The following is a 26,920-nucleotide window of genomic DNA, read 5'->3' on the forward strand; positions in this document are numbered from 1 at the left end:
ACCCTACTTCAAGCTCTGAGATGGCCTTCCAGATCCCAAGTTACTCCATCCCTGTGGTTCTTAGCAGGGAGGAATGATGTCTCCCTGCTTATTAAGGACTTGCAAAATAGCAAAGGAATTTGATCTAGGGATCTAAGGGAATTGTGAAGGATTATGAGTAACCTCTCCTCCTCACAGTTGCCCAAGCTCCCTGGATACCAGGAATCAAAAGATAAAACTCTATCAGTGGAGTCTGATCAGCATCCAACTCAGTCCGGGTGAGAGTAAGAGGAAAGCTGAAGGGCAACTGAGACTCTCTGGATGAAAACTCACTGCTATTCTAAAATTGGCAATGTACCCCTCCCTTCTCTATATCAATGTTCTCTCTTTCCCTCTCTCTGCTCTTGTAAAATACCCATAGAGCTGCCTAGAATAAGTGGAAAGTTTCAGGGTTGGCGAGAGTCTCCCCTCCCCCATTTTCCATTGTCTAAAGTCAGCCTCAGCTGTTCTCATTTTTCTTTGCTGGTGATGTCAGTCCATCAAAGTGTCTCACCCTGTGTTCCTCTAGGAGAGAGCTGGAAGGGCCATATTAGGCATAAGAGGTGGAGCCATGAACAGAGATAAAGGCTTAAGTTTGGGAAACTTCTAGTCACTCAGACAGCATCCCTTCCTCTCGACCTAGTGTCCAGTTTCTAGTGCCCACAGGTGAGCCCAACAGCCCCTGCTCATGATGGAGGCCATCAAGAAAAAGATGCAGATGCTGAAGTTGGACAAGGAGAATGCTCTGGATCGGGCAGAACAAGCTGAAGCTGAGCAGAAACAGGCAGAAGAAAGAAGTAAACAGGTAGGCACTGGCATTGAGCTCTTTCACCTGCTGGTGAATAAGACTATGAGATGGGAGAGAGTTTTCATGGGAAAAGCAGTGACGACTGGTGCCAGCTCTTTCTTTAGGCAGGAGGGACTCTTCTTCCCCAGCTTCACTGGAGGGACAGAGAACATCTGGGGTATCTGCCTCAGACTACCTGTGTGACCTTGTGAAAGTCAGGGACCCCTCAGAGCCACAGCATGTCTGCTGGATTTAAGTGGGGGTGGACCATCTTTTGGAAGAACCCAGAAAGGTGGGAGCCTGACAGGCAGCATCTCTCTTCCCTTGAATGGAGTCGCAGGCATCTACGCCTTTAGATATTGGACGCGAGGGTCTTGGATGGAAATCCAGCAACCAACCTAACACAGGGTCACAGGCCAAGGCCACAGCATAACTCCTGGGGCATTAGGTTGGAAATGGCTGGGGAAAAAGTGTGTCTCCCTGAGGATGGCAACATAAAGGCTGGGCTCAGGGGTCTATCAGGGCTCAAGAGCCTGGGGTCCAAGACTGTACTGTTGTGTATATGTGTGTGACTCTCCGGGCTCCTACAGCTGGAGGATGAGCTGGCAGCCATGCAGAAGAAGCTGAAAGGGACAGAGGATGAGCTGGACAAGTATTCTGAGGCTTTGAAGGATGCCCAGGAGAAGCTGGAGCTGGCTGAGAAGAAGGCAGCTGATGTGAGTATTAGAGAGATGGGCCTAGGTTTAATCCACACATATAGATCTTGATGTTAATATGTGACTAAATTCCAAACACACTTTGTCATATGCATACTTGTGGGTCCACAGAGAGATATACATACTCCCATACATCTCTGCATCTAACCACATACTGGTATACTCTTGGAATGACATATATTTTCTTCCTTAAAGACACGTAGAAGTCTCATCTTTTTGTCCCACCCCCAGCCTAGGAATTTAATTATCTTTCCCAAGAACTGGACAAAAGGAGAAGACTCCAAATCCAGGCTGCTATCCCTTATCCCACCCCTCCCCCATGACACATTCTTAGCTTTTGTGTCCAAGGCTTGGCATGTAGATATGTGTATTAATAGGGAATCTCTCATCTCCCAACTACCCAACAAAGCCAGCTTGGATTTCACAGCAGGACAAAGGCGGTCTCATTGACCCTGGCCCTGTATGGGTTTATTTATCTTGGCCAATCTGGGCGTCTGATCTCAAGTCACAGAGATGCCATACAAAGCACTGCTCCTAGGACATCAGGGAGGTCCTTAGGGTGAAAGACTATAATAGAAACTAAGAAGGAATCTTAGAGGGCAAAAGTGTCACCACCAGATCTTACTCGATGACCATGAGTCAATTACTCAGCTTCTCTAGGGCTGAATTTTCCCACATCAAATATGAGATAAATCCTCTTTTCCACTTCATGTTATCCCCCAATCACCTAATAATACTCTTCATTTTCAACCTTGAAGTTTGTCACAAAGGTAACTGAGAGACCAGATAGGGAAGTTTTCTGGGAGAAAACTACCATAGGAATCTTAACAGGGACAGAAGAATGTCCCAGTATTGATGGAGATACAGTTAACGCTCAGCAAACTGAGTTAATAGGAAAATAAGAGCATATGTTACTTAAAAATACACGTGGTTTTGGAAGATAGCTAGGAGGAAAGAATGGGCCATTCACAAATACTCAAGCTTTTGCCATTAGGTTTCTGTCTCCTCTCTGGCTTTCTGTCACTTTCAATGGCCCTGGGAAATGGTAAGGGTGAATGTGTGATGCCAGAGATTAGAGACAGAAAGCGGTAATATACTTTATATGGACTCAGAGTTTCCAAATGTTTAGGCCACTGCAAACTATTAATTCTCCCTTCTTGGAAAACTGCAAAAAGCATGGATTACTCCAACGGCTTTGGGCGAGTACTTGACGGCCCACTGGAGTTGCCCTATTTGAGGTTCTGTGTATGCATGTTTAGATCTCTGGTTCCAGTAAACGGGCACAGGGAGAGTTTTCACAAACTGGTACAATAAACTGGCATATGGATACAAGTTTTCACAAACTGGTATAATAAACCGGCATAAGGAGAGAAGTTTTCACACACTGGTACAATTTCAGGTTAATAACATTTTTGTGAGATGTTGGGTAATAATTCTCTGGGACAGTCCTTATGCTGAAGCAGCTAGTATGTGGGCTTGAGGGAGTGTTTCCAGGGGCAATGAAAAGAACAGAAAGTTTAACCTGAGATCTTAGGAGAGGATGAGTGACATAGAGGCCCTCGACAATACGTGAATATCATGGGGAAGATAAAGGACTTTCCTGGGGATGAATTCTGTCCCTCCTGCTCCGTTTCCCACACGTACACACATATCACCCCCAACCTAGACAGGGTCCTTGTTGTCGTTGTTGTCATTTAGGCGGCTCTGACTCATGGTGATCTTATGTGTAACCGAGGTCTACTGAGTATATTCATTTGAACGAAGCAGCCTCACATTTATACAGGAATCCCCCCAAAACCTTTCGACATGTAAAATGTGGGTACAAAACTCATTCGACCTCTCCCCACTTACTAGCTATTCCAACAAGTAAGTATCACACACTTTGAGATGTAAGAGAAGAACAGAAGAGGAAGGTTGTAGGCAGGAGGCAGAAGTCTTGCAGGGTAGGTTGAGAAGGAAGCAGGAAGAAAAGGCATCTTTCCTCAAAACTGGGGTCAGCAAACTAGCAACTGTAGGTTAAATCCAACTGCAGCCGGGTTTTATAAATAAGGGTTTATTGGGACCCAGCCATGCTCGTTCATATACAAATAAATCATGTCTGCTGGTAGCTTTCTCCCTACAATGGGAGTACTTGCCCCAGAGACCCAACGGCCCACGAAGTCGAAAATATTTACTATTGGACCCTTTACAGAAAAATTTGCCAACCTCTGCCTTAAAGGGTTAAAGTAGGAAAGTGAGCTTTTCATGGGAGTTGGGAGAAGCTGATGAATAAGGAAGAGGCAACAAGGTTTAAAGTCAATTACTCAGCTCCTCTAGGGCTGAATTTTCCCATTTGAAATCCTCTTTTTCCACTTCATATTATCTTCCAATCACTAATTCTCTTCATTTTCAACCTTGACATTTGCCACAAAGATAACTGAGAGACTAGGCAGAAAAGGGACAGAGTCAGCAGCAGCATAATATATATATATATATATATATACCTTTTGGAAGCAGATACTCTGTCCAATACAAAAGAAGTCAACAGCTCAGCTTCTGCCCTTGAGATTAATAAATAAGTAATCAGAGCATATTACCTTAACGTAGATGGAAGGGGAAGGGAAGGAGGAGGGAGTTAATAACTACATGTTTACACAGGAGTTCTGGTTATCTGGGAAGCCTTTCTGGAAAGTGTAAGATTTGCTAGAACTGTTTGAACAAAGAAAGGGCAAGGGTGTGGTAAGGTTAGTCCAAACTTTGTTTTTTGCCTCCTCAAGTTTAACATCTTTTTAATTCAAGACGAAATCAGCAGTTTTGTAGCGAGAAACAAGGGGAAAGAGGAATGCAATAATTAGGACATAAAGTCACAGCCCCCTTTTTTAGGGATAGGAAGTGAGAGGGGTGGGGAGAGGACCGGCAGGGAGGGACATTTACACCTATTGGTATATTGTTGTATTATTGGTCACAGGGAAACAATAGCACTGGGCCCCTTGCTGCCCATTCATCATGCTTTTAAAGGCTATCAGGAATCAGCCCACCTGCTTCTCTGGATCAAGAAATTATCTGTTCAAATCTACCAGCCTCAGGAGTGCAGTGAAGTTCTCCACACTCCTTTGGTTTATCTAGGACAAGGTCTTCTGCTGCTTCTTCCTAAGGCACAGGGTGGTACAATACTGCCCCCTGATGATCAGCACCCAGATGACAAAGTCTCACTTCTGCCACCACGGTCCCTCCAATCAGACTTCTCCCGAGCAAGTTGGAATCATTCTTAGGCCATCACATAGAGTTTATTGAGGCTCAGAACTCTGCTGTTCCTTCTTAGTTCCTGGGTGGAATATCGAAGTGTACAGGTTACCCTACTGAGCAAATTACTTACGGTCTGTCTGGGTCGTTCCCTTTGAATAGTCTCATTACTCAGCATTTCCAAGAGGAGATAGAAGACAGAGCCTCAGGAAGAAGTTTTCTCAGAACAAGGCATTGAGGCCGGCATCTATATTTCAGGGGTTAGTCTGAATTCTAAGTGTTGCTCCACACCCTAATTCTCTAGGGGGAAAAAGAGTTGCACAGAAGAAAGAGTTATCATTATTATTTACTGGGGAAGTAACAGGAATACAACAAAATAGGAGGGAAGATAGTACAATTCTCAAGTCTCTTTACTATGTATTTCCAGAAGTCCTGCATGAAGTGCCTGTAGAGACAGTTTCTAACTCATACATAGCTCCTTGCAGTACTAGAAACAGAAGTGGCAGTGAAACTGGTGAAAGCTATAACAGAATAGAGGCTCGTTCTCACAGGACAGTTTCCCAGGCACTCATATCTTGCTCTTGCACCAAGGATCTGGTAACAGTGGGCAGTAACAGAGGATTCCTTCCTGATAGAATGAAGGTATATCTTCTCCTCTACAAATGAGATTGGAAGTGATGATTAATCACCAAGTCCTGAATCTTTCAAGGTTTGGAGAGCTGGCAGGTCCGTGAAGCGCTGGTGCATAGACTCTCAAAAGTAACAGGGAAAAAGACCAGTATCCTAAATGGAATACTGAAGTTCATAACTGATGCCAAATAGAATGAGAACTTTGCCAACTTGCCCGTTTCTTCCATCCCGATAGTTCCCTTCAATGATTTTCAGGAGATGGGAGAGAGCCTACCTGAGCCAACTTCGAGAGGAGGCTGCAGAGTGGGGATCTTTTCGAAGATGAGGCCCAGAAAGTCTCTGAGGTTTTTAGAACCTAGTTTTGGAGTCTATTGTGGGGTGGGCGGAAGTAGAGGCTTGTAGGATGTCTACATTGTGGAGAGGACACACGGAGCCCTAGCGGGTAAGTGGTAGCCAATCACCCTGGGGGAGTGAGGGATCCGCTGAGGGAGTGTAAGCCAGCGCAATTATTGCGAACAGGCCAACATTTATGGACAGCCTGCCTGGTCAGCGAGGCTAAACCACGACGCGCCTTCCGGTTGCCATAGTAGCCCTACCTCTTTCCAACACCGCCCGCGTTTCTCTGGCCCAAGGGGAAAGGGGAAAGGCCGGGAGTGGTCGCCTAGGGCGACTGAGCAGCCCCACCCCTATCTACGACGGCGGGTCTCACTCCAGTGTGCCGCCTTCCCGCCGGCCTGGGGGTGGGAGTGTGTGCGGCGGTTACGTCACATCCGGGAGGGTGGGTGAGTTCCGGTATTTCAGGGCGCAGCAGGCGGAAGTGGGAGTGAGAAGCGGCTGCTGCGCGGAGCGGAGGAGGCGAGAACCGTAGCGTGAGCAAAAGCTGGGTGGGCACCATGGCCGGGATCACCACCATCGAGGCGGTGAAGCGCAAGATCCAGGTTCTGCAGCAGCAGGCCGATGATGCCGAGGAGAGGGCCGAGCGCCTCCAGCGGGAAGTGGAGGGGGAAAGGCGGGCCCGGGAGCAGGTACGGAGAGGGCGAGGCGCATGAGGGAGGGCCGGCGCTGGAGCACCCGGGAGCTCGAATTGGGTCTCTTTTGCGATACAGCACCCTTCTGAGGGGGCCAGCAGGCTCAGAGATGAAGTTGAAACCCGGAGGTTGGGTGGGGCTTAGCTCCAGTAGGGCGGCAGACGGGCAAGGGGGGAACTGGGTTGCTCGGACGAGCAGGCTTGATCTTTGAAGGAACTGCTCTTCACAGAGCCTGGGGAGTGCTTTTCCTCTTTTCTCCCAGCTCATTCATTCAATTCCTCGGAGCCGGGCGCGGCCGGGGGAGGGGCTCAGCGGCCTCTCCCTTCCCCCACCACCCGATGAAGGGGGAGGACTTTGCTCTTGAGGTTTCCGGCCCAAGGGGTGGAGTGGGTGGGTACTTCTCTGGTTTGGGAGGGGCAGGGCCTAACCTACTGTGACAGGGTAGGGGGTGGGAACCACCGGAAAGCCCCCAGCCTGGTCTACTGGCAGCTTTTCCGCTCCCTCCTCCTGCTCAGGAAATGAGGCAGCAGTCGGCTGAGAGGAAGCGCGGTGCCCTCCCTGGAGGAGGTTGAGGCCGCGGCACCGCCTCCCATCCTCCAGCCTGGGGCTCTTTCCTCTTAGGGGGAACCCTTGCAACTGCCACACCCACTGTATCCGTCGGCGTGAGGCTGGAGGGGAAGAGGTGGTACTTTACTTCCTAGGTTAGTGCAAATGGAGGAGCCAACTTAACTTGTCTGGCCTTACCCATGATGACCTGGAAGGCAGGAGCTTCTGTCAGAGTTAGGCCTTTATTTCTGAAGTGTGATCAGTGCAAGCTGAACTGGTTAAGAACACTTCCTGCAAGCAGAGCTGATAAGCGTATGTGGCAGAGAATCAAATGAAGTGCTTTTCTCTGCCAAGGTTTCTGATTGACCTGGGCAGTGTGGTGGATGGAGACAGAATAATGAGGTCCGGGGGACCCCCGGTGATGTTCCTCTGGTACTTTCCCAATTATCCAGCACAGTGTCTTAAAAAAATTCACATTTCCGCAACTGAAAGTGGGGAAATGTTGGTGGAATGAGTGGTGATTCTTGAGATTGATTGAGACCCCTTTCTGTTTAGAAGTGGTCGACTAGTTTTAGTAACCCCTAAGATTTTGCAGGGCCTAGGGTGCAGTCTAGTGGGTGGAGCCGACCCGGGTGGAGGCTTTGGTTTTGGCGAATCTTGAGGCTGGAAAGGAAAGTAACTGTTTCTAAAATTCGGAAACCTAATGAAAGAACTCGTGTGGTTTATTGGTGTTCTTTGTTGTTCTCTGCCATGGTAAGTTTTTTTCTTTTTAGTTTCCCTGAGGAGTGGCTCAGAATTAATGTTCTTGAAGGGGAAGGTAGTGGAGTTCAGAAAAGGGTGGGAAACGGGGGGAACGCTGCTTACCAAGGACCAAGGGTAAGACTTAAAAATTGTTGGAATACTCACTTCTTTTTACAACTGGGCATGGAAATGCAGGGAGCTTGTTGTCTTCCTCAGTCACCTTTTCGTAGGTGGACTTTTCCCCTGCTCAGTATGCCAGCAACTTCTAATTATCCATTCAAGTGAGATGGGCTGGCAGGGTGACTTTATGATTAGGGACACTTTCCCATCCCCTTTGTTCTGGGAAACCATACAGCCTTAAAGGAGAAGACAGAGGATGGCTGAAGGAACTAGCCTACGTCGAGCTGCAGAGTCCGGCTCAGCATCTAAATATGGGCATCCTGGGAGTAGTTCTGGGATGGATGGTGATGTGAAAACTGCTGTCCCCCACCCAGCCCACCTCCCCGCCCAGGATTTGGTACTTTCTAGGAAAGTGGCTTCCTTTTTCCACCGTTGGTAACTCAGGTGACAGGCAGCAGAGCAAGCAGCTACACGTTTCTTCAGCTGCTCCTTTGCTGCCACATTTGTTTATGAAGCTGGGGCTAGTGAGGAAGTCCTCAAAATGGGGAAGTAGAGTAATTGTTGACTATTGCTGAAACCAGTGTCTTTTGCTCCCGGGCTTGAAGGATCCTAATCTTTTGGCTTTCTGCTCTAGTGAACTTTGATCCCCTCCTGCGGAGACACCTGTGGGAACGGAGGGGGTGCTTGGGCTGCCTGTTGGCTTCTTATGGCATCCTGGAATGTGGGGTTTGCAGCCAGAAGCTCAGCACGCTCACTCCCTGATGGTATCTCATGTGTTTGTTAGTGTGATTGTCACTTAGTTATTTTTCTGGTTGCTTTTTGTGAACATCCGAGCCACCCTTGTTGGGAAGCTAGAGGAGTCCACAGCTGAGACATTGGAGTTGTTCTAGTATCCATTTTTCTCTTCTGCTTTTGGCCTGGAGATTGACCTTTTATAAACACTTGTCAGATCCACTGTAGATTTTGCATTTCCTTTGCACCTCTTGCTAAACGTAACCAGCAAGCAGCATAATATTTAAATGTCTTTTCCTTATTTGTTTTTTAGAAGTACTGTTGAGGGAATGAGTGGGCTCTGGACAGCAGTTTTGATTCTGGCCTTAATCCCAAATTCCTAGTCTCTGGCAGGGGTTAGAATGTCTGATGATTGTGTGACTCGCTTATTTGTGGGGTCTGGTGGACAGAACGACTGCCTTTATCACCTTCCTTTGGTTTAGATTTGCTTTCCTGCTGATTGCCTGCCTCTTCCCCCCATACAAGCGTACACACTCGGGGGAGGGCAAGTAGCCCTTTGCTCTGAGTGTGTCTGCTTAGACTCCACCTTTGTTTACTCTGGAGCAGAGATAGCTCTATTCCCTTCCTTCCAACTTGCCTCTCCCCCCTGGTGAAATTTAAATTCCCCAAGGACACAGTATCTCCCTGGGTAGATACGTTTGTGAGCACAATGAACTGGAGCAGCCCTTCACTCACAGAGCCCAAGCCTAACTTTTCCATCGCTCTTTTCCGTTTCATCTGTGGCTTTTGTCTAAAAAGAGAAACCCCAGAGTGTCTGAATGCCAGGTTTAGGCTAATCCCTTCTGTCCTTGGCCCTGATCTGCCTCAGAGCACCAGTGCCCTGGCAGTTTCTTGCCTTAAGAGATGGGGTGTGCTTGGGGAATCTCTTTGGAATGGAAGATGGTAGCGTTTAAACAAAACTCATTTCATAACTGAAGCTGTTGTCGGCCATTTTCTATCGTGACTGAATTGTCACTATATCATCATTGTCCCTGACTGCCCCCCCCAGCCCCCCCCCCGTGAGATCTTTGCTTTCTGGGCAGTAGAGAATCCTATTATTACCTGAAGTGAAGAACCTCAGGGTATATCCTCCAAGTGGGCATAGGTGGGCGGGCTGAAAGGTCAAAACCACATTTGTTGTTGCTAGGTGCCCTTGAGTTAGTTCCTACTCATAGCGACCTATGTACAGCAGAAGGAGACACTGCCTGGTCCTGCGCCATCCTCACAATCGTTATGCTTGAGCCCATTTTTGCAGCCACTGTGTCAGTCCAGGTACCTTGGTGGCTCAGTGGTTAAGAGCTCTGCTGCTAACCAGAAGGTCGGCAGTTCAAATCCACCGGCTACTCCTTGGAAACTCTATGGGGCAGTTCTGCTCTGTCCTGTAGGGTCGCTACGAGTCTGAGTCGACTGCACGGCAACAGGTTTTCTGTGTGTGTCAATCCAAATCATTGAGGGTCTTCCTGTTTTTTGCTCACCCTCTACCACATCTAGGCATGCTAAACTTGGGTGGAATTGGAAAAGCTCCAACCTTAATGCTTCCCAGGGTCATGGGTGGTCTGGTCTGGAAAAGTTAGTCCCACTCCATCTCCTTGGTGCAGCTTTATTGACCTGAAAGGGACAGGCCTTGTGCATAGGTTCTGACCTGAAGGAAAAATAGGTGTCTTCCCTTACTCCTTTAAACAGAGTATCAGATCTTGTTTCGTTGTGAAGAGAACTGATCCTCTGTGGGAGGAGGAAAAAAAGAGAACAGCGACTGCCCCCCGCCCCCCCAACAGGGTCTCTGAAACTTTCGCTGGGCCCCCCATCTTGGGTTCTGCTTTTGATACAGGCTTGTTCATGTGCGCATGCTCCTGTGAGGGCACCCAGATGGGTGTTCTCCTCCTCCCTTCTCAGCCTTGCGAAGAATGCTATTGTAAATGCTGATTTGTGGGAGAAGCTGCCTGAGCCAGCTTGTTGTCATGGAAACTGTACACCCCGCCCCCATAGCCTGTTATCTTCTCCTCTGGTTTGGGTAACTGCTGGTGAGCTGGATGAGGACCTGCATTTCCTAAGCTTCCACCACATCTAGTTCCATTCTTCATTTTTCAGTTCTAGACCTGAGGGGGAGGGGAGGGGGTCATTGCCTGGCAGGGTTTCCGGTTCTTGCCTGATAGTCTGCCTTGCTCGTATGTAATCTTGACTGGTCAGACTTGCTGGGCTTGGGAGGTGAAGGATGTTGTCCTAGGACATCGATTTTCCTGGAAGAGACAGCACCAGGAATACTTGTCTTTGTGGTGTTTTGAATAGTGTCGAGACAAACGGGTTCTTATTAATTTTAGCGTTTCAGTTTATGTGGACTTTTCGGTTTTCCGATTCCTGTAGCCTGATGGTTAGATTATACCACCCCACCCCCCAGTCCCTTGACCCTTCCCCTGTTTGTATGTGGAAATTTTTGTGCCAAATAACCTGATTCTTAACAGGAGTCTTTTGGGCTGTATCTCTCCCCATAGGGGCTGGTGGCCCAGATTATTTCTGTAGCTGCCACCACCCCTGACTGCCAGGAGGAAATCAGGGCAATAGAATTCAGGCACAATCTGGGCTGTAGAAGAGAGATCGTGTTCGCCAGGCCCTTGGATAAGCATCTGAGCTGGGCGATGTGCAGGGCAGATTCAGTTCTTGTACGGTTGTGGCTGCCGGCACACCTGCCACCAGTGAAAGTGTGGGGATAAAAGGGTGCTCTTTGGAGAGAGGCTTGTCTACCATGAGAATTGATCAACGTGGGGGCCGCCGCCTCCTTTCCCTGTCTCTTAGTTCAGTGCCAGCGAGGAGCGTGGGGTTACCTGGACTCGAGCTGGTGCCTAATTGCACAGCAGAGCAGGGGGAGGATGGTCATAAGCTGTCCTGGAGGACGAAGCTAAGGGGGTGACTAGAGGAGCAGAAAGGAGACAGCTAGGAAACTGGGAGGAATGGCTGCGGGCATGGAGGAGACATTCCCTCTGCCCCCTTTTTTTTCTCTCATGTCATCACAGTGGATAATTTTAGCCAGAAGAATCTCCTCGTTGTCAGCTTAAAAAAACAGAAAAAAAAAATTTAGGTGCAAGTTGAAGGGATGGGGAGGTAGGTACCCCCAAGTTTCTATTCTTTGCTTTCCAGTATGGAAGGCTGTTCTGGAGGACACTCTTTCTTTGTCTAGTCATTCTCCAGGTATATTAGGTTAAGATGATCAGAGAGTTAACAACTTGGTTAAATAGCAAATAATAGATAATCCCAAGATTCCTTCTTTAAGAAACCTCATTTATTTTTCTGCTTTATGAGATACTTATAAGAAAGTTGTTGAAGGGTAAGACACACCTTCAAGCCAGACCTCAGACAGAAAGAACCCTTCACTAGCTACCTTTTCTGACCCCACTGTATTCAGGAATTTGAACTGAGCCCAGAAAGGGGGTGGTACTGTCACTGGACTGGACACAGGAACTAAGTTTTAGAGCATGCTTCCTGTGGAACGTATGGGAATTCATTGATGGGAAAGGGAGAAGATATATATGATCATGCCTGCTGGAGCTCATCTGAACCAGAGTTAAGGCAAGTTCTACCCTGCTAGACTCTGGCCTTTTCTTGGTAGTCAACTCTAACCTTCCTGTCTTAGTTCTACCTCTTTTCACCATGACTTCTGCTTCCCCTTCCCATTCTGTCATTCAAATGCAGGCTGAGGCTGAGGTGGCCTCCCTGAACCGCCGGATCCAGCTGGTTGAAGAGGAGCTGGACCGTGCTCAGGAGCGTCTGGCCACTGCCCTGCAAAAGCTGGAGGAGGCGGAGAAAGCTGCCGATGAGAGCGAGAGGTGTGTGGAGGGGCCTCAGAGTGTGGATTTCAAAAGAGGTTCACAAGGGCTCTGACCAAGATTTCCTTATGGACCTATGGTAACCTCTCTCTTACAGGCTCCTCTTTCCTTCTGTCCTGGATATTTTCTCCCCTTGAAGACAGACAGGAAGGGTTACCTAGACCCTGTGATCCTTTTGTAATTGGTGTTTTCTATAAATTGACGTAATGATCCTTGAATGGGGTCACTAGAATGGATGCCACTTAGTAGCTCATAAACTTCCTTTTGTGAGATTAGTCTCCCTAAAGCAGTGGTTCTCAAAGCGAGCTCCTAAACCAGCAGCATCAAGCATCAGCAACGCTTGGGAGCTTAACAGAAATGCAAATTCTCTGCTCCCAACCCTGATCTAAACCAAAAAAAAAAACCCCAAACCTATTGGTGTTGAGTCGATTCTGACTCAAGAGACCCTATGGGACAGAGTAGAACTGCCCCATAGGGTTTCCAGGGAGCACCTGGTAGATTCGAACTGCCAACCTTTTGGTTAGCAGCCAAAGCTCTTAACCACCATACCACCAGCATTTCCATCCCTGATCTACTGAAACAGAAATTCTGGAGGTGGAGCCCAGCAATCTGTTTTAACAAGCCCTGTCAACTCTGGCTCTATTATTAGGATCACTTTTGTGGTGGGCGGCTTTGAAAATATCTGGATGCTTGGATCCCACCTCAGTTCAATGAAGTTAGAATCAGTTGTGATAGGGGCCTGGGCATTGATGTTTTTAAAGTTCTGTTGTTAATGCATGGCTGGGAATGAGAACTAGAGCCCTTAAACCAAATCACAGGTCATCTTTGTGGAAATAAACGATTGACTCCTTGCCACATGTGAGTTAAGCTAGAACAAAGGTATGTAACTACTTGCATGGGATTGAACTAAGGCCTTTCAGAGTTTAAAAATGCCCCGCTGGGAGCACATTAACACAGCACAGCTGTGAAAATGAATACCAAGTTATAGAAAGTGAGGAAAAAAAGTTGAATGGTGTAGGGATGAGGGGATTGGAGGTTTTGCTTGTATCGATATAAAACATTTCTGGATGGAATATGAAGTAAGAGGTTACCTCTAATGAGTAGGACTTGAAGTGGGAAGACTTACTTTTTGCTTTGTGCCCTTAGACCATAGACTTGGATTTCTTTTTCATAAGCATGTATTATTTTTATAAAAATTTATAGACCTATAGTAACGTCTCTCTTAAAGGATCTTCTTTGCTTCTGTTCTGGATATTCTTTTCCCTTAAAGACAGACAGGAAATGTTACCTAGACCCTGTGACCTTTTTGTAATTGATGTTTTCTATAAACTGACCAATTTAAAAAGGGAAAGTAATTTTAAACAAAGTAAGCTAAGGTTGGGAGGTGATGCAGTGGGATTTCCTTCTGAGTTGCAAGCAGAGAGGACCAGACTTAAAGGATCCAACCTGAGTCCTTGGGACGGAGCTGATGACAGACTCCTCAGGCTGTCAGGACCATATTTGTCCTTCATGTTTCTGCAGAGGTATGAAGGTTATTGAAAACCGAGCCTTAAAAGATGAAGAAAAGATGGAACTACAGGAAATCCAACTCAAAGAAGCTAAGCATATTGCAGAAGAGGCAGATCGGAAGTACGAAGAGGTAAGGTCCCTTCTGCCTGTCCCTCTTTCTTCAGTGATGCCCGGCTTCTGCAAAGAGTCATTCATAAGAGAGAAATAACACCTTCTTTACCTCACTGAGCTGCAGCCTGGGTCTTTTTCGGTAGGTGGCTCGTAAGTTGGTGATTATTGAAGGGGACTTGGAACGCACAGAGGAGCGAGCTGAGCTGGCAGAGTCGTGAGTATCTTGCTCCCCATATCTATCACACCACTCTGTCCCTTCCCCTTTGGCTTGGGCAGTAATGTGAATAAACCGGCATTCCTTCAACCTTGTTACGTGAGGCCTAGCAGGTGGGAGTATGTTAGTGCTTTTGTAGACTCTACAAATGCCTCTGGGTTCTCCTGGTGATGAATGAGGCTTCCAATTTTTACAAATTGAGGGGAGATAAAGACTAATAGATGGGGATCCATTAACTGGAAGAGCCTCTTGGGGCCTTCTCCCAGGTGTCTGTTTTTCCTTGAGGCATTGAAGTAGCTCTGACTTAAGATCCGGTCTCTGTACCACTTTGCCTACCTGCTGGGGAACTTCAGGGCAGGGGCAGGCATTAACCGCCATGCTGTTGGCACCTCCTGGGCCTTGTATAACAAAGTCAGTGCTGGTGCTGATGCATATGTATTTGTGCTTCCCTTGCATCCCCCTGTCCCAGACATGACATACCATGTCCATGGTAGTCTTGTCTCTCCATTTTTTGAGTTTTGTAATTTTTTTTTTTTCCCCCGTTTTGCTGCTTGTTTTCTCGCTATGTTCTTTGTGACCTTTTTCCCTCCCCACAACCTGGCTTGCGCCATCCCCGTGACTGTCACTAATAGCCGTTGCCGAGAGATGGATGAGCAGATCAGACTGATGGACCAGAGCCTGAAGTGTCTGAGTGCTGCTGAAGAAAAGGTACTAACCATTAAACCCACAGAGAGGTTACATGTACGGTGTGGTTTTGTTTGGTTTGTTTTTATTTTGCAGCTGCGTCCCCTCCACTGATTGGTTTGTGGTGTGCGTTCTCATCTCTTCATGGAATGCTCCATTCTCTTCCACTTACTTGGCATTTTTTCATCTCTTTTTTTCCCAGTTGCTTCACTGCCTTTCCACAGGGTCTCTCCTTCCCTTGGGTGATTTGGGGGACTGTTTTTGAGTTGGGCACCCATTCCCCCCTCCCCTCCAGGCAGCGGTTCTGCCTCGTTCCTGGTAGTGACTTCTGTGAAGTGTGCTTCCTTTATTGGTATCCAGACACTCTGCATCCTTGCCCTGGAGGGTCCAGCTCCTCACATGCTCTGTGGTAGAGGGAGGAGGGTTGTTGCTTGCTCAGATTACCTGGGAACTCCTCTTCCCCAGGATGCCTTGCAACTCTCTCTACATATAGGTTCAATTCACGTCTATATGTGTCTCTCTCTCCCTTTTTTTATTCTCTTCCTTTTCCCCTTTCCTCTCCTGTGATACTTAAAACATTCACAGTAAGTGTTCTGAGCTGGAGGAAGAGCTGAAGAATGTCACCAACAACCTCAAGTCTCTTGAGGCTCAGGCGGAGAAGGTAGGGGCTAGTTTGTGAAAGTGACAGGCTTTGGGGCCGGGGCCCAGCCCTGCCCTTGATGAAAGGCTGGAGGTGCCCATTCCTTGAATAATCCAGTGAGAAGTATTGTGCTCTCTTCCTAGTGCCTTCCCTCTATCCAGCTTCTGGGTTTAATCCCAATTGTTGTGACCTTGGGTTGCTTGAGTTGAGATAGCTTCATGGTCTCGGGTGACTGGAGTCGAGTTCTCCTCATACTGACGCAGCTACACTGAAGACAGTGATCACGGGCCCTAATGGGCTTTCTAGCAGACAGATGGGAGCGGCAAGGGGAACCGGGCCTGAGACCTAACGAGCGGTCAGGGGAGATGACTTCTCTTGCTCCTTATGGAACTGTTGCAGCCATGTGGCCTTGGGATGTCACTGCTCCTGTTCATTAAGCAGGAGGAACGAAAAACAGCTCCCTGGGTAGTTTTGACTTAGATCAAAGCTTAGATCCATTTTAAAAATTAAGGGATTCTGATCCGAGAGTATCATGGCCCTAAGTCCATAGATTTGTGGATTTTAAAGACCTGTTGTGCAGGAATGGGCCTTGCTCTTTCTAATGGACCATTCAGTACATTAAGTATTAAATCCTAGAGGATATTTGATGTAAGAACAAATGTGAGTTGGGATGGGGGGGTATTGTCAGTGTAATTTGTCCTCTGAAATTGTTATTCTACTTCTCTTACAGTACTCTCAAAAAGAAGACAAATATGAGGAAGAGATAAAGATTCTTAGTGATAAACTCAAGGAGGTGAGCTGAGGGGTTCTACGGAAGGACCCAAAACATTTAGAGGTGGAGATAAGGCATTAATGTGGATTTAGACTGGCTGGCTTTGGTTCTGAAAAGTCTAGAAGGTGGAAGAAATAGAGATCCTTCTCTTGCCTTGTCCATCTCTGATTCTAACTGTTTTCATATTTCCCCAGGCAGAGACCCGCGCTGAATTTGCTGAGAGATCGGTAGCCAAGCTGGAAAAGACAATTGACGATTTGGAAGGTATGGAACCTAGGAGAGGGATTAAAATAGAGGCATATGAAAGAAGACCTTGCCCAGTGACCATTAAGCTCTTTTCCTGGACACCAAAGGGAGGTGGTAGTGACTTGGCACGTATCCTGTGCCCTGTCCTCTGCCACAGCTAGGTGAAGTGGGTCAAACCCTAGAATTGGATTTTTACGTTTAATCTTTTCCTTTCAAAAGACTTCACTTTATGCTTTGAAATATGCCTCCTTCCCTTTGAGAAGACTGGTAATTGGTGCATTTACCTCCAATTTAATAGTCTTAAATCTTTAGCCTGTGGGTTGAATTGGAAACCATGTTTTTAAAAGGCAATAATGACGCATGTCAGCCTGTGACTGCCCTTGTCAATCTGGTTCACCATTCAAGTTGTGGGGACCTCCCCAAGACAGGAAGCTGTGCAGTGACTATCTCAGAGCTGACCATACCAGGGGCTTTCTGAATACTTCCTGTCCCCACGATTTGGCAACTGCATTCACCCTGACAAGGGAAAGTGTACTTGGCTTTGAGAACACTTGAGACTTGCTTCTTTGGTACACTCTGGATAGTCTTACTTTGGGGGAATTTGGAGAGGCGGCTCTCCACAGGCTGGGGAGGCAACCCGTGGAACAAAGGGGTCAAGAGTAATGGTCACACCTGGTAGGCAGAGAACCATCTGAACGTTGATGTGTACTTTTTCCCTTGTTTGTTTTCATTAAATAAAGCATTCTCATCGTTAGGAGGTGAGTTAATTGGGTGGCAGTGGCATCCTCCTGAGTGTATTTGGTAACGTATGACTTTCCAGTCATGACCGTTCTCAGGTTCCCAGCCCTTGCTGCAGTCAGATAGAGGTATCAGGAAGTCCAGTTGGTCCTAGGGGACAGTGGATGTGAAAGTGGCCGGTCACGGCTGCCAGTATAGACTTCTCCTAACTGTGGTACTGAGACCCAAGGTCACACCCTTCCTAGTTTCTAACGATTCCCTCTCTCCATCTGCTTCTGGTATCTCTTACTGTGCCCCCTCGCTCCTCCCTGTGGTTCCTGTGCCTGTCCAGATGAACTCTATGCCCAGAAACTGAAGTACAAGGCCATTAGCGAGGAGCTGGACCACGCCCTCAATGACATGACCTCTATGTAACTATCTGACAGGAGAGTGGGGCTGGGCTCTTGGCTGGTGGATGGGTGGGGGGACAGGCTGCCCAGTGTGCTTTGGTTTTGTCCTCTGGAAACTGGAATCTCCACCTTTATCTTCCAAATATTGGTGCTGGTTACTTGTTTGGCAAAAGCTGGGGAGGCGTTTATTACTGGATCTGTGGTAGAACCCTGATCCATATAAGGTAAATACTTTTCTATTCATAGTCCCTTCCTTATACCATGATTTTTCTGTTTATTTTTCGGAAGAGACAAAGTAAATAGGGCCCAGAGAGCCAGTGACTTGGGCCGTAACATATAAAAATTTCAGACCTCCTGGGTGTTTCATGCCCTGATATTAAAGTTCAGGGGAAACGTCCAGGATAGGAACTACCAAATTCACCTAAGAATCACGCTGAGCCCCAGAAGTGAGCCAGCTAGTAAACAGCACTACAGAGAGTTGGGGCTTCATCCGTTTGCTGTGGATCCCTGACCCTTGATGCTAATCTGCCTCTTTGTATCTTTCCCACTAACCCTGAAAAGAAGCCACATGTCTCCGGCTGTGGTGTCTGGCTCTTTTCTTATGATTCCTGCTGCCTCCTCTTCCTTTCTCCCAAATATGCTTCTGGATTGATGCTAGTCCTTCTCACCTAGAGTCTCCTTCTTACTTTTTCATACAGATAACTATCGCTGTTTCTGCCCTGTTCTGGATCTGCCCCCTTTCCTCGGGGGACCCAACGCCCCATTCTCACTCTGGATTCCATTTGGGTCAGCCTGGCTGGTCCCCAAGGCATTAGAATGGGCTGGGGGGCACAAAGCAACCTATGTGTTCTCTTCCATCCCCACCCTAAATTAAAATGTTAAGCTGCTGGAAGCCTCCTGCCACCCTGCATTTGTGTCATTGACAGAGCTGCTGCTGTCCCTGAGAAGGAGCCTTGGGGATGTGGGGACCAGCCATTGTAGTGTTCCCTCCTCTGACTTATGTGCTCAAAGCCACCTTTGTGTGTGTCTGTTCTTTCCTGACATTTCAGCTCAGCTCATCTGAGTCTATCAGAATGGTGGACTATCAGAAGTTCCTTAGGTTAGGCCTCTAGTCCTACTCCTCAGTCTGAACGAGATCATCTGAGTGCTTTACTTCCAGCTTCTTAAACCATCCTGCGTGTAAGGTTTCTGTCCTCCTTTGAAATAGTAAGATTGGGAGACCATAGAAGTGCCTCCCAATGCTTCCTCTCCTCTTCGACCAGTGATTCAGATGGTATATCCACAGAGCACCCAGGGGACCCAAATACGTTACCACTAGAACTGACTAAATACATCATCCCAGAACACAGGAAAAAAACGGAATCGGTAGAATTTTTAACAGTTTTATGTTTTCTTCTTTAAGTCTTTCTTACATATTTGGAGCTTGTTAGCATTTGTCTGCTAGTGCATGCTAGTGGGCCATAAAACAAGTAATAAATGGGTATTATTGGGAAAACTAAACCAATCATACATATTTCAAGTTATCCGAACATGGGGGTGTATTACATATATAAATACATATGGTAAATGCCAGTAAAATTGTTCCCGGTTCATATTGTGGAATTAAGTATCAACATTTCGGAAGCCCCCTATTCCAATTACCCAGCAAAGATGGTTCAGTCTGGATAGTGGAACTGTCACTTGGAGTTATCTAAGTACCTAAGTGTTACCCACTTAGTACTTGTGTTTCTCAGCAGAGTATGTATTTAAAACTTGCTTTTCTTTTACCTAGATACAGCTAGGTGCAGAAGTTTTGCCAAATCTTAAAATTTTAGATCTCATATCAAATTCAGATTTCCATTATATCACATAGCCTTTGAGATTAAGGTACAGATTCATGTATTCAGTTGACATTTATTGGTATTTACTAGGCATAGGGCATCAAAGCTTGGAGAGGAGCAATCAAAGATGGAGACACACCCCTACTCTCGGGATACTCAGAGTCTAGCAGGGCAGAGAACATGCATAAAGCTAAAGCTACTGTGTCATGAGTGCCACAAGAGGGGAGGGGAGATTGATTCCACTGGGGAAGGTTAGGAAGGACTCATGGAAAAGGTACGTAATAGGTACATAATAAACATGTGAAAAGTTGCCTCTTCATCTTCATTGGTACCAAAAGATTGGATTTCTAACAAGCAGAGCTTGGTTGAGGGATAGTGGATATGAGCATCCTAGTCAAAGAGAAGAGAAAGAATAGAGGCATGGAGAGGGAAGGACACAGCGGCTATCAAGATAGATTTAGATGGAGTTGGGGCTGGGGGTGTGTGCTGAAATTGGGCTGGAGAGTTTTAAATTTTATTTATGGTAGGTGATATGCATGCCGCTGGAGATTTTGAGTAGGTAACATTATGGTCTGAGTAGCATATAAACCCAGCAAACCAAATCCATTGCCATCGAGTTGGTTCTGACTCATAGCGACGCTGTAGGGACAAAGTGGAACTGCCCCATAGGATTTCCAAGGAGCGGCTGGTGGTTTTGAACTGCCCACCTTTTGGTTAGCAGCCGAAAGCTTATCCACTACGCCACCAGGGCTCCAAGTAGCGTGTAAGGAGTTAATTTGGCAGCTGAGTTAAGAACGTATCGGAAGGGGAGAACTTCATCATCAGTTAAGATTCCCAAATTTCAGTCATTTTGGGTACTATTTTTCATGGCTGTTTCCATATTCGTGTGCTGCCTATGTTATTGTTTTTCTTCAAATTTACTCTTGTTTTTAAATTTATTTATTCTTACTCTAAGGAATTCTATCATGAAATCAAAGGTTTGATGCGCTGGTATTTTTTTCCCCCTAATGCACATTAAATTAAATACAGCTAGTTCACAAATGTATACTACCTGAAATTTCACATACCCCTGGCAGTGAATATGCCACACTTCGAGAAACGCTAAGTTAGGTTACAGCAGTGTCGGGGTCTGAACTAGAGTAACGGTAGTAGCAAGATGGCACTGAAGAGGGAATTTTGAAGGGCTTGGTCACTAGATGTAAGGAACAAATGTCAAGGATAACTGATTTTTAAGCCAAGGAAAATGGTGATATCATAGATGTAGGGAACTCAGCGTGGTCCTGGGTTGGGAAGGCAGGGGAAGGTAGAGAAGAACATAAATCTGAAAAATTAGCAGGTATCCAGGTGAACCAAAAAAAATACTGGGGTTTGAGGAGGAGGAAGGGTTGATGTAAGAAAGATTTGGGAATCCACAAAGGTGGCAGGCAGTTTTGTCTACAGAAGTTCATGAAGAATCCTAAAGCACAAGTGTAAATATAAATGAAAAAGAAAAGAAGTAAGCCAGGAGGAAATCAGTGCGAGGGGGAAGCCAAATGGAACTGGTTGGAGAGATAGAAGAAGAATGAGTTATTTGGGTATTTTTAGAAGTTAAGGGCTGGATGATTTCCAGTGGTTCTCAAAGGCAACAGACAAGTGCAGAAGGAAGATAAGACGGGACATTCATTGATACTTTAGTAATTTGAGAGTGCATTTTGAGCATCAAGGTGAAGGCAGGGAGCCATATTTCAGTGGATGGAAGACCTGATGGAAAGAAAATAAAGACAATAAGTACAGCCTTCTAGAGAAATGCTGTCCAATAGAACTTTTGGCAGTGAGGGAAATGTTCCTTAACCGTGCCATCCAGTACAGTAGCCACTAGCCACATGGGGCTGTTGACCATTCAAAATGTGGGTAGCGTAGCTGAATTTCTAACTTTATTTAATTTAAATATCTGCCTGTAGCTAGTGGCTGCTGTATTGGATAGTGCAGTTTCAGATGTTTAATATTTGGGTAGAAGGAGTTGTCCCTGGCACAGAGAAAGGCTTCTTAAAAAGGCAAGAAGTATGAGAGGATGGAGAGAGATTGGGAGAAGGGTGGAGCTCCTATCTTTCCTCATGGGCATGACTAGAATGAACAGGGATAGGGATAGGCAAGCCAGAGGAGCAGTAAAATGGGAACTACTCTGTGTCATGCTAAACTCTTTCATTGATGCCCTAGATCTTTCCAGAAGCCACTCTGTGTTACTTGAGCCTTGGCTAGCTCTGTGGATAGGGTCAAGCATCCTTAGTAATCTCAGGGCAAGCACCTGACTTCCTAGGTCAAGACTGGTGTGTTCGGTTCCATTTTTCCCTTCCTTGTTACCATTGTTGGGATGGCGAACAAAACATGGTTGGACCCTGTGTTATCTAATGGTGAAACTGACAGCCTTAGATGAGCCCCACCCAGATCTTTCCTTTGAGGAAGTATTGGTTGAATACTCCCCAGCCTTAAAATTAAGGAGGAAGTAAAAAATCAAAAGAAAAATCAGTTCTACCTTTTATTCCTTCATTCCTTGGACTTTGAGGCTTTAAAGCAGATTGACTTCTCTGCTCCAAGGCTCCCCTCCCCCTTTTCTGTGACAGAATGAAAATTTCAGATCAGTGAAGCCTAAGGATGTCTAGAATTCATGGGATTGGTCCCCTAATTAGGCATGACTGAAAGGAACAGCAGACCAAGTGGGTTCTCTGCCTTACCTTTGTGTTTTTGCTGTTAACTGAGAACCAAGAACTCTTAGCTCATGAGCTGGTATCTGATAACTGAATTTTTAGTCACTGGGGAGTATAGGGAGCCCTGGTGGTGCAGTGGTTAAGAGCTTGGCTGCTAACCAAAAGGTCGACAGTTCGAATCCACCAGCTGCTCCTTGGAAACCCTATGGGGCACTTCTGCTCTATCCTATAGGGTCGCTATGAGTTGGAATCGGCTCAACAGCAATGCGTTTGGTTTTTTTTGGGGGGGGGGGCTTTAGGGAGTATAGAGTTAGAAGTCTTACTAAGTTCAACGTGAGAGAAAAAAACATCTGTCTTCCTGACCTCATGCGGTTCTGAGAGAACTCTGCTTTCTGAGATTTAGTCAGGCAATAAAATGGTCCCATTCCTTCTCTGTCTTTATTTCTTCCTAAATGGAACAAAACCCTCATTAGCCAGACTGTTTTGAAGGGTAAAATCCTGATAACAGCCTCCTTTGCCAAGAAATTGCCAAGGAATTGGAGTCACACAAACTGTTGGTTATGGATACTCCAGAAGAGACAGGCTGTACATGGGATCTGTGTATAACATAACACCACAGAAAGTGTGAGAAGTGAGACTTCAACACAAATTTGAATGCCTACTATTTGTCAGGGATGTGCCTGCCGGTGAACAAGACAGGCCCAACCTCAGGCCTTCTGGACCTTAGAGACTAGTGTAGTGTTTCTTAATTGTAGACTTTTGGCCTTTAGAGTGGGACAGTTCGTGGTTGTACAGAACTATCCTACTTATTGCTGTCCTTCGCCCAATAAATGTCTGTAGGGCCCTCTAGTCATTGGGACAACCAGAACCTGCCCTTATACATTTTCAAGTGTGGGAGCGGTGATACCACTCTTATCAAGAACCACTGGTTTAATGGGAAATACAGTTTTTAAAAATCACCCTCATTCTGCTCCTACTACAACAATTATTTTTGGCTCCTCCCTACTAGGCTCTTTTTACACGTGTATGCTTTCTGTTTTGAAAGTGTACATAAAGTGGAAGTACTACTGGGACCATCCTGGCCCCCAGCTTCTGGGTAGAACCAGGAAAATCCTAGGCCAGAAAGCAAGATGCTTGAGTCAGCCCACAGGTGTAAATTGATTTTAAGACAGGAAAGTACCTTTTCAGGCCCCTTTGAACACTGTTAGTTACAGTGCTAACACTTGGGAGACCATTTAGAAACAGACTGTAAAACACAGAAAGAAACATGTTTGTGAACTTCAGAGGCCGATACTGGGAGTAGATTGGGACCATCTCCATCTCACTGGTGCCAGTGGTATGGATTTGGAGTCTCCATACCTCTAAGGTGTGCTCCAGGTAGAGAACACACAGAAAGCCAGTGGACTGGAGCACTCAACTACTTGCATCAGGAATATTTTGGCTATAAGAAACAGCAGTAGCTTAAATAAATATTGGATTATTTTTCTCACGTCATAAACAGTCTGGCCATGAGCAGATGTGGCTTGATGTAGCTGGGGTTTCTGAGTTTCTCTTAATGCTGAAATATGGTTTCTGCAGCTCCAGTCATCACATCCATGTTCAAGAGAAGAAAGAAAGTAAAAGTTTTCCCAGAAGCCTTCAGCAGACTAGTCCTTACATCTCATTGGCTAGTACTTGATCATATGATCACCCCTAGCTGCAAGGGAGGCTGGGAAAACAGAACAAGATAGTCTTGATTGGCTTAGACCAGTAATTTGCCTTCCCCGGGGCTGAGCACACTGTTGACCCTCACAGATTTGGGGTTCTGTTAGAAAAGAAGGCAAAATAGAATATTTATTGGCTAGGCTGCTAAGAGGAGTCTGTCATATAACACCTACGAGAAGAAGCATTAGAAGGTCTAGAATTGAGTGGGTGCAGGGCTATTTATCCCAGTATACTTTTAATAATATTGTGTTGAATGCTTTTACAGAAGAGCGTTCACCTGCTCACTTTGGTTTGTCCCACATCCCGATTATTGTAAATGGATTTCGTCTACGCCAACTGCATTCCTTCCTTTGCCCTGTTTCACTTATCTCAGTTTCTCAACCCAGGAAGTAAACACCGTGAAGGAGGTGTTTTTTCTCCTGCAAAATGCTGTCCTACCAACTTGTCAGTCTGATTTTTTAATTTTATTCCTCCGTTGGTCTGGGCATCTTTCCACCAACTGACAGACTCTTACTGCCCTCCGTCTGAATTCTCCTTGCATCCATCCTGCCTCCCAGATGCATGTTATATATACCAGCTAGTTAAAAGACTCAAAATTTATTCCTGGTGCTCTACTAACGTCCCCTTTTTCTCTTTCTTCTCCTGTTTTTCCTCTCCTCTCATTTTCCCCTCTCCGTTGCTGCTGCAGAGCGTCTCTACAGCCAACTTGAGCGAAACCGTCTGCTTTCTAACGAGCTGAAGCTAACGCTGCATGATCTATGTGACTGACGGGTGGGCTCACTGATGCCCATTAAACCGAGCTTACCGCTCACGCCACTGACCCGGACCCCAGCACAAAGCTGACTGCCTTTTGAAAAGTTATAATTTTGCCCTAAGCAAACCACAGCACTAAGCTGCTTTTTAATCGGGGCCATTAGAATATTTCCTGATACTTTCTAATGTATTTTCTTTTTTAAGCTTCTTATAAGTTGATTTCCTCACAGCATTGTAAAGTTGGGACAGTCAAGACATGCATTTATATCCCTTTTCAAGAGATGATGGGTGATGAAGGGAGGGACCCGAGAGAGCTGCAGTGCTAACACTCGGGAGGGTTTGCTGTTTGCTATCTTTCTTCTTTCACTTGTGCACTGACTGTAGGATGTGTTCCCAGCATGGACGTTTTCTAACAATAAAAGGACTGACTTGACAAGATGTTGTAACTGCTTCATCGGCAGGCCCAGGGATGGGCCCTTTTGACTGGGTGGAAACAAAGGGAAGGGAAGGAAGAGGGTGTGGGGTGTGAGGGTCTGTGTCACCGTCACCTTCTCAGAGCTGGAAGATTTGTTCTTCCTGCCTCCCTCAGAGTAGTCAGTGGTTTCCTTGCTGGGCAGGTTAGATTCTCGTTGATGTCCAGCTGGTGGTTTTCTTCCTGATATTTTCCCTCTAGCTTCCTTTTTCTGGTTTTGTGCTTAATTGCAAGTAGTTCTGTTACAGGCTAGTTGTGGACAATAAAACCAACAGAGAAAAATAAACCAGCTGCTATCACATCAGTTCTGACTCATGGTGACCCCATGTGTCAGGAGAACTGTGCTCCATGGGGTTTTCAATGGCTGATTTTTCAGAAGTAGATCCCTGGGCCTTTCTTCCAAGGTGCCTCTGGGTGGGCTCAAACCACCAACCTCTTGGTTAGCAGCTGAGGGCTTAAATCGCTTGCACCACCCAGGGACTCTAGTTCTGGACAGTAGCTCTGCAAAAATCTCAGTTAAGGTTTTGCTTGCAAGTGTATGTCTGGGTGGTGTTTGTGGCTTTGTTTTGTTTAGAGAGGGTTTGACTTAGCCATGGGGTTGCTCTTGTTTCCCCAGCCAGTTATTCCTTTCTCCTCTGCTTTTGAGAGAGAGCCTGTAGTACACGAAGCTCCTCCTGTACTCTTTTCAAACTGAGATTCTGGTGTTTACTGGTAGCAATATGCCTGTCAACCCCAGTGAGCCATTTCTACTAGGCATTTTCTTGTGGGCAAAGCCTGAAGAGTGGATGGCTGAAGTTTAAGGCCTGCTCCTTCAGCGACTGAAAGCTGAAAGCCTTGGTTGGGTGTGGGAGGGAGAGGAAGTGACTGATAAGGTCCCCAGCTCCCTCCGCCAGGAAGTAGGGCAATACCTACACGTTCAGAAGGCAAGCCAGTGGCCCTGCAGAACCCTGCAGAACCCAGTGAGAAAGCGGCTGCTTTATTCGTCTCCATCTTCCCCGCAGCTGGAGCAATTCTCAGAGAGGGGGCAGAATTTGCAGTTTGCTTCTAGTGTGTGTAACTTCTCTCCTTTACCCCCATTAGATAAACTGAAATGCACCAAAGAGGAACACCTCTGTACACAAAGGATGCTGGACCAGACTCTGCTGGACCTGAACGAGATGTAGAGCACCTCAGTCCCGCCCTGCCGCTGCTCCTCCCTTTGACCCCAACTTCGCCTGAGGCCAGCCTGCCCGAAGCTGACCTTTAAACTGAGGGCTGATCTTTAACTGGAAGGCTGCTTTCTCCTCTCTCCATCCACCCTCCCCCAAATCCTGTCTTTTTTTTTTTTTTTTTTTTCCTGCCAAACTGTCTCTGCCTCTCCCCAGAGATCCCGACTGGGCTAGGGGCTGAGCACCTTTGGGAACAACATTTAAGGGAAACTGAGCACAGCAGCGCGAATGTCTTTAGAAGCCTGTTGTGATGTCCACATTCTGTAATTACCTTTGTTGTGGTCGTAGCAACCGTTTGTAAAACATTCCAAATAACTCCACGGCTCTGAAGCAGCAATCTAATCCCTTTCTTACTTTCGGAAGGTAACTTTTCAGCTTAGTGCATATTGCCCTCTCCATAGAGGAGGGAAAGAGGTATGAGCCCGCCTTACTGAGAGCTGAACACAGCCAAGGGAAAGACTCCCCTGTGGGAACCCTCATTGGTCTGTACAAAGCACCAGCCAAACCGGGAAGGTGATTCCAGGAGGAGTTTAGCCAAAAAAAAAAAAAAAAATTTAAAAAGCGCTGTTCAGGTTTTCA

General features: G+C 46.5%; 1 protein-coding gene across 10 annotated transcripts; it reads left to right on the forward strand.

Annotated features, from left to right (window-relative positions):
• The first annotated feature begins 694 nt into the window (after positions 1-694).
• TPM3 (tropomyosin 3) lies at positions 695-26,907 on the forward strand. Of its 10 annotated transcripts, none has more exons than XM_004388573.2 (9): positions 695-823; positions 1,396-1,521; positions 12,264-12,397; positions 13,919-14,036; positions 14,161-14,231; positions 14,864-14,939; positions 16,286-16,348; positions 16,522-16,591; positions 26,214-26,906. In XM_004388573.2, the coding sequence occupies exons 1-9, from the start codon at positions 707-709 to the stop codon at positions 26,294-26,296; spliced, it is 858 nt and encodes a 285-aa protein (XP_004388630.2). In that variant the 5' UTR covers positions 695-706; the 3' UTR covers positions 26,297-26,906. The 10 variants fall into 10 exon arrangements, with proteins under 10 accessions (XP_004388630.2, XP_012414579.2, XP_023598350.1 ...); XM_012559125.2 differs by lacking the exon at positions 14,864-14,939 and adding an exon at positions 15,501-15,576; XM_023742582.1 differs by lacking the exons at positions 14,864-14,939; positions 26,214-26,906 and adding exons at positions 15,501-15,576; positions 17,643-17,725.
• Positions 26,908-26,920: the final 13 nt, after the last annotated feature.

Source organism: Trichechus manatus, unplaced genomic scaffold (genome assembly GCF_000243295.1).
Source record: "Trichechus manatus latirostris isolate Lorelei unplaced genomic scaffold, TriManLat1.0 scaffold00213, whole genome shotgun sequence".
In the NCBI taxonomy this organism is placed as follows: domain Eukaryota; kingdom Metazoa; phylum Chordata; class Mammalia; order Sirenia; family Trichechidae; genus Trichechus; species Trichechus manatus.